This window comes from Gracilinanus agilis, unplaced genomic scaffold (genome assembly GCF_016433145.1).
Source record: "Gracilinanus agilis isolate LMUSP501 unplaced genomic scaffold, AgileGrace unplaced_scaffold56196, whole genome shotgun sequence".
Taxonomy (NCBI): Eukaryota; Metazoa; Chordata; class Mammalia; order Didelphimorphia; family Didelphidae; genus Gracilinanus; species Gracilinanus agilis.
In genome coordinates, this window is record NW_025391572.1 from 1,102 (window position 1) to 8,063 (window position 6,962).

Consider the following 6,962-nt stretch of genomic DNA (forward strand, 5'->3'; position numbering starts at 1 on the left):
GGGGGAGGGGGGGGGGGGTGGAGAGGCGAGGGAGCTGTTAAAGAGGCCGTGGTCAGGCGGAGAAGCTGTGCCCCAAACCCTTCAGGTTCGGGGGAAGGGTTACGTTATCTCCCCGCTCCCATTCAGCAAATTTTCCAATGTAACCTCCTCCCCCAAGCCCTTGGATCCCAGCTTCTCCACACTACACAAGAAGGGTGTTCTGTCTCTTTAATAAATTTACTTGGGGGCGGGGGCAGGCAAGCAGGTCCTCTTCTCAGCGGGCACCATCCACTGCAAGAAAAGAAGGGGGTGGGGAAGGAGGTAAGGTCGAGGCAGGACGGGCCCTACCACTGCAACCTGAAGGGGGATTGGCTCGTACCACTGGCCTGGGGCGGGTGTACCCGGAACTAGCCTAGGTTCCCCCGTAGTGAATTGGCTGTACCATTGTTTATAGCTGTGGGAAGGTGGGACACTACCACGCAGAGGGCGGGAGGCAGGGAAGGGGAGAATTCCTTCCCTCCCAGGGCCAGAGTGGGCAATACCATGTGGCCTAAGTGAGGGGGAGCACAGATCCCGGACTGTACCAAACCTCTTTGAGACGTCGGGAGCGGGCTGCTTATTGCCCCTTCCCACGGGGTTCCTGTGGAGCTAGGGAGGCAGGTTTCCTAGGACTCCCTGATTCTAAGTGGCAGGTCTTGGGTTCGTGTTCCTAGATTCCAGGTGCCCGGGACTGATCCCCAGGAGGTGGGAGAGGGAAGGACTACAAGTCCCAGCAGGCCATGCGGCCAAACGGCTCGCCTGCTCCCTTCATTTCTTCTCCCCTTCCCCCCCATCTTCCTGAGACTTGTAGTTTTCTTCGCGGGTTCTGGTCCTGGGACTGGGATCAACTGAAGGGTCGATGACCCGAGTACCAGGGCGTACCATGCAGTCGGTAGTTGGGGCCGCGGCAGCGCCGCTCCGGGTGTCGGGAGTCGCGGTTGCCCCGGAGGGCGCGGTGGGCCAGGGGCTGCAAGGGTCGCCCATTGCCACTGAGGCTCTGGAAGATTTGGGACGGCGGGTTCTGGCTCAGTAGCCGCAGGGAGTGCATCTGGAGCAGGGGACCAAAGAGAGCGAGAGCGCTGGAGGTGCTTAGAGATTGCCTAGTCAAAGCTAGAGGGAAACTGAGGCTAGGGGAGGAGAAGGACGTGCAACTGACAAATCAGGGCATCGCTGCAGGGACTCCCAGCATAGAGGATGATAGAGGGGAAAGACAGTTAGACATCCCAGAGTCCGAGCCCGCCTTCTACGTGACAGCGCCCTCCATCCTCTACCCCTCACCCTTCTGTCCCCATTCTAACTCCCTGGCTTTGAGGAAGGACCCAGGAGGAGGGAGCCACCTGCAGGGAGGTGACATTGAGGGCTCGGTCTATGAGGATCCAAGTGACGGTCTCAGAGCAGGGCGGGGTGCTCAGCGAGCCCTGGTAGGTGATAAAGCCAAAAGACTCGGGAAACAGCTGCTCCAGGCTCAGGTCCTGCACAAAGTAGGCATCATCTGCCAGAGAGACCCCAGGGAGTGAGAAGGAACCCAGCTGTCCTGGCCCCAGCTCCACCTCCAGACCCAGGAGTCCCCCCCACCCCAGTCACAGACCACTGGAGCCTGGACCCTCACTTTTGTAGGAGATTCGGGTGATGGTATCTCTGTTAAGGAGGCGGCTCAGGAAAGGGTTCGAATTGGCAGCGACCTGGGTGGGATGGCAGGGAGGAGAAGGCTGCTAAGAAGGAGGCTCTGAGCAGAGGTAGGTACCAAGGCCTGACACTTCCAGGCAGAGTGAGCAGAGCACCAAAACCCTGAGCCCTGGAAGAAGTTCCAGGACCTTCTAGCTGCTGGAGTTCAGTTCTGCCGATACTCCCTGAGTGACCTGCCACCGTCTCTGCCTCAGTTTCTAACTGTGTATAATAATGAGGGGCTAGACTAGTTGGCCTCCAAGGTCCCTTTCAGCTCTAACCCCCACCCCAGGGGGCTTCTAATCTTCACCTTAGCCTCCCCGGAGGGAGGGGGAACTCATCCCTGGCTGAGGCAGGACATTCTACTTTGGGACAGCTCTCTCTGCCAGGAAGGTTTGCTTGGTTCCAGGCCTGAATCTGCTTGTCTTCGAGCTCCCTCCACAGAGTTTAGGTCTGATTCCCCCCTTTGCATAACAGCCTTCCTCCCACCCCACTCCTAAGTGACTAGGGTTACCTAGCTAGGAAAGATCTAAAGCTAGATGTGAACTCCAAGCCTAGTGTTCTATCCAATGGGCCACTTGGGACCTTGCCAATGAGGGCTCCCCAAACACCCCAGCCTTGTCTCGGATATCTCCAGTCCACCCATTCTGTCCTTGAGCCCAATTGGATGGCAGTCTGCCCTGGCCCCTTAGCCTCTGAGTCTTTGCTCAGACCCTTCTCAGGACCTAGGGGAGTAGCCCTGTCCCTTTCTCCATATCACTTCCCAGGGTCAATTCTTACTCAACCTGTAAAGCCTAACCCCAGCACCTTCCTCCTCCCCCCACCTCTGCCTTTGTCTGCCCTGTCTTCAAAGAGAACAGATGGCTCTGAGAGGCCCTTGGGGTCCTGCACCAATGAAAATGGAGCCCTATACTGACGCACCTGAATTGTGGTTAATTTTGGATCAGGGCTCCCCTTCTGAACTGCCAACTCTCTGAGGGTGGGCACCAAGACTCTTCTAATCCTTGTGTCTCCGCTATTGCCCAGCCCAGAGTCTTGGCCACCCTGAGCCTCTCATCAGTGTTTGGTCAATGGAGGAATACTCTAAAGATCTTCAAGGAGCATTTAAATCTGGGACTTGGGACTCTGGGCCACATGAGATTGGTTCAGAGTAGGGTTTGTGGCCCTTAGCCTTGGCCTTGGCCAACAAAGCATGGAGGATACGTCTCCGAAGAATTCCCCAGCCTCAGAGAACCTCAGAAGGCAGCTTTCTTTGATATGGGAGAAGAGGCTGGGGGGTGGGGGTGGGGCAGGGGACAGAAATCCAGATACTTGACTCCTGTCTCCTTAAGAATAAAGACATTCACAGTTCCTGGAGCCAGGAATTCCCTTCCCTTCAGGCACCCAGGCATCCTCAGGTCTTGTGACCCAGGTGCCCCCTTCTGCTCAGATACTCAGACAAGGACTTGGGCATCCTTTCCCTCAGCCTCTCAGAGATCCTCTCCCCATTCAGGATCCATGGATCTCTAGCCCTGCTCCTGCCACCTCCACTAACCAGAGAGTAGAACTCACATTCACAAAGAGTGCCAAGACAGCCAGTCCGTTGGGGCCCCGGGAGGCTGCACTCAGATTCCCATAGAGCTCTTGGTTAAAGTGGATCAGCTGCACCTGTTGAGGTGGGGGGGGGGCAGGAATGAGGCAAAGACAGACCCTGAGATGAGTCAGGCTCTGGGATGGGGCAGGAGAGCCAGCCTCTGGCTAAAGGGTGGGGATAGGAGCGGGATGGTTGGTGCTGTCCAAGGTCTAATAATGGTCAAGCCCCTGGCCCGAAGACAGAGGGACCCATCACCTCTGCTGAGAAGCTTTCATGGTTGATCTGGTGCTCAGAACCAGCCCCATCTCGGGCCCCAAAAAGGAGGCGAAGCTCACTGAGCCGGTGGCTGTAGAGGAGGGGTCCCCCGGATACATTGACCACCGGCCTTGGGGCTGGCAGGAAGGACACGTGTCGGCCAGTGTTGTAGAGCGTCCCCCGAAGCTGAGACAAAGAGATAAAGTGTATGGGGGGGAGGGGGCGGGCAGAGACCACGCCCTCCACCCTTCTGCCTCTTCCTACCTGCTGGAGACTTTGGGGGGCCCAGGAGGGAGAACCCGGCCCCGACTCCTCTCCAGGAGCCAATGTGGTGTGAGGCAGTGTGGGCCTCCCAGGAAGAGCGCCCTCTCTGTCTGCTTCCCCCTGGCCTGGGCCCTTCTGCCCCTTCTTTCGTCCTCTGGCCCCAGCGGCCTTTCCCCTCCCCATGGGTCAGAGCCCGCTACTCTCATTCCTCCCCTCCCCAGCCGGATCCATTCCACCTCCCACAGGGGCCTTCCCTGCTGGGGTTCTGGGCCAGCGAGCAGCGGGACGTGATCGCTTTCCAAGCTCGTCACTTTACCTCGTCAGGGAAACTGAGAGAACCCCGCGGGCTGGGGCTGGGGCTGGGGAGGGAGGCTGCTGGGTCGAACAGGCAGGGCCGGCCCGCTTACCTTCTCTCCTCCCGTGCTGAGCCGCAGCGGAGGGAGGAAGGGATCGTAGAGGACCCTTCTCAGCTCTATGTCTACGGGGCTTTGCCGCTTCCCTACAGCGCACAGACTCCAGGCTGCGTTCACCAGGCCCCAGAAGGGCGGCCCTGGGGAAGCGAGGATGAGGGGAAGTGGAGGCAGGAGAAGTGGCAGTCAACCACTGGTGGAAAGGAGGGCTCACCTGGATCCCTGAGGGCAAGGGGATGCCTGGGTTTCTGAAGGGACAGGGACTGGGGCTGGGGGAGGGGACGCCAGGGTCCCTGTAGTAAGGAACTAAAGGAGGAGACTTCCGGGTTCCTAAGAGCCTCTTGCACTCCTTTACTCCTCCAGGATCTCCCCATCTCCCCGCACCTCAGACGCAGCAAGAAAACTACAACTCCCAGCAGCCCCTGCAAAAGCTAGTGCCTCTCCCGAGGGCGCTTCTGCCCCAGTGCCTCATGGGAGTTGTAGTTTCATCATCCCCCGATCGAGCAGGGCAGAACGTTTGGAGGGTCGTGGAACCGCAGGGGGCCGAGGGGGAGGGGTGGTCTGAGTCCCTGGGAAAGCTGGGAGCCGGCGAGGCTAGCAGGGCGCCCGCCCCCGCGCCTGCCTTCCACTCTCGCCCACTCACTACTTCAGATGCGCATCTATAATGGCTCCTTCGCCTTCGAGCGGGGAGCTGGGGGAGGGGGTGCCGAGCGGGATCAGGAGGGGACAAACCCGGGTACCCCGGAGATGGAAATGGTCTGGGAGAGGGGGGCGGGGGTCCCCGGCGGAGGGGCGAGCGGATGAGGTCTTGGACTGGCAGAAGGCGTCAGCGTGGTTGCCAGGGTCCCAGAGAAGCGAGGGGAGGGAGCTGTCCCGGGGGGAGGGAACTGTCGGGGCGGGAGAGGGAACCGTCCGAGGGAGAGCGCCTTGGGATCCCCAAGGGGGCGGGCCTGCAGCTGTGGGGTGCTGGGCTCTCACACTGGGTGCACCTGGGACGAAGCTTCCCTGCAGATTATCCTTGTAGGTCCACCAGTCTTCGGGGGCAGGCGCAGGGCCGATGTGAGCTGGGGAAGGGCGGGGAGGGGGCAGAATGAATCCCCTCCTCGGCCTCCGGACCGCCCTCCTCTCTTGTCCCCCTCCCCCATGCGCTCCTCCCCAGCGCCCTCGGCTCTCTCGGCCATCCGAGGGGCTTTTTTTGCCACCTGCTCTGGGAAACCCGGAGTTCTCTCTGTCTCTGCCTGTCTCTGTCTCTCTAAAGTCTCTGAGGGGTCTCTGAGTTCCCTCAGAAATCCTCTCTGCTGGGCATCTGCGAGGTGTCTCTCTTAGAACTCCAAACATCCCTCCCAGAGAGGAGAGGAGACCCCCATCCCCACCCCTTCCTGCTTCCCCTGTCCCAGAACTCTTACCTGCAGCTCCCAGGGCAGCCCCGAGGAGCAGGGCCCGGGGCGGGCTGAGGTGCATTGGGCCCCCCATCCTTAAGGCTCCGAGGTCCCAGGCAGCAATGCCTTCAGGGGTCTCTGTCTCTCACACCCCTCTGCCGCCTCTGGGTCTCTGTCCACCTGGCTTTCAGTGAGTATCTGCTGTCTCTTCTGTCTCTCTTCTGCTTTTCAGTGGGAAACGACCCCCAACACCCCCTTCTTGCCCCCCCTCTTCCCCTGCCAAGGGGCCTCCAGTCTCCAAATATCAGAATAGTGAAGGGAGCTCTCCCCCAGGCTCCTCTCCTGCTCCAAGCCCGCCTTCTAGCTTTCCCTACCTTTACAGCCTCTCTCCTTTTTTCACCCTGTTTCTGTCTTCCGTTCTATCCCCCTTCTCTCTCTCCTCTCTCTCTCCCTGTGTCTGTCTCTGCCTTCTGTCTCTCTCACACCTTCCTCTCTAGCCTGTCTCTCGATTTCTTCTTTCTGTCTTTTCTCTTCCTCGATCCACTCTTTCTTTTAAAGCCCCCTCAAATTCTCATCCTTCTTTCCTTGTCTGTTTCTGTCTCCCTTCTCTCCCTCAGTCTCTGTCTCTGTCTCCCTCCTTCTCTCTCTCTCTTCCCCTCCCTCCCTCCCTCCCTCTCAGTAGCTTTCCCCCTTTTACCTTCACCACGCTCTGCTTTGCCACTCTCTCTTCCCTCTCCTCTCTAGGTCTCTCCCCACCTTTATTTCTCTCTCCCTCCCTCTCCCTTCATTTCTCAATCCTACCTTCCCCACCTTCTCTCTCGATTCTCTCTCCCTCTCCTCCCTCTGCCCCCTCCCTTTCTCCCCTGCTTCTCTCTTCCTCCCCCTCCCCCTCTCTCTTTGCCCCTCCTCTCCCCTGCTTCTCTCTCCAATTTCTTGCTTCTCCCTCCCTCCCCACTTCTTTCTCTGTGTCTCTTTTGGTTGGGGGTGGGGGGTAGGGGCTTACATTGAAGAATGTGGGGCACTAAGGAGGGGGGAGGAGGGTCCCCTGTTCAGGCTGCACTGGGGGGAGGAGTGGCCCAGACACCTGGGGCCCCATCCTGGCAGCTCCCATTCTCTGCAGGAGGAGAGGGGGAGGGGGAGCCTTAAGGTGGATCGGGGAGAATCTGGCTCCTTCCTGGGCCTGGCTCTTGCCCTCCTCCCACCTGATTTCTCCCCCCAAACCTCCCGAGCTTCTCAGGCAGCATCAAACCAGCCTCTTAACCAGCTCTTCCCCCTCCTCATTCCATCCTGCGCCTGGGGCTGCCTTAATGGGGTTTGGGGATCCTCTTGGGGAAAGCCTGGCTGCAGTAAGCAAGACTGACCACCAGAGGGGGGCAAAGACCACAGAAAGAGGAGGCG

At 59.4% G+C, this 6,962-nt stretch overlaps 1 protein-coding gene across 1 annotated transcript; it reads right to left on the minus strand.

Annotated features, from left to right (window-relative positions):
* Positions 1-193: 193 nt before the first annotated feature.
* Positions 194-6,224, minus strand: CA11 (carbonic anhydrase 11). The gene is made up of 10 exons (XM_044684818.1): positions 5,592-6,224; positions 5,175-5,249; positions 4,183-4,325; positions 3,512-3,697; positions 3,235-3,330; positions 1,628-1,700; positions 1,356-1,510; positions 901-1,066; positions 456-529; positions 194-270 (listed from the first exon to the last, which is right to left on the minus strand). The coding sequence occupies exons 1-10, from the start codon at positions 5,656-5,658 to the stop codon at positions 217-219; spliced, it is 1,089 nt and encodes a 362-aa protein (XP_044540753.1). The 5' UTR covers positions 5,659-6,224; the 3' UTR covers positions 194-216.
* Positions 6,225-6,962: the final 738 nt, after the last annotated feature.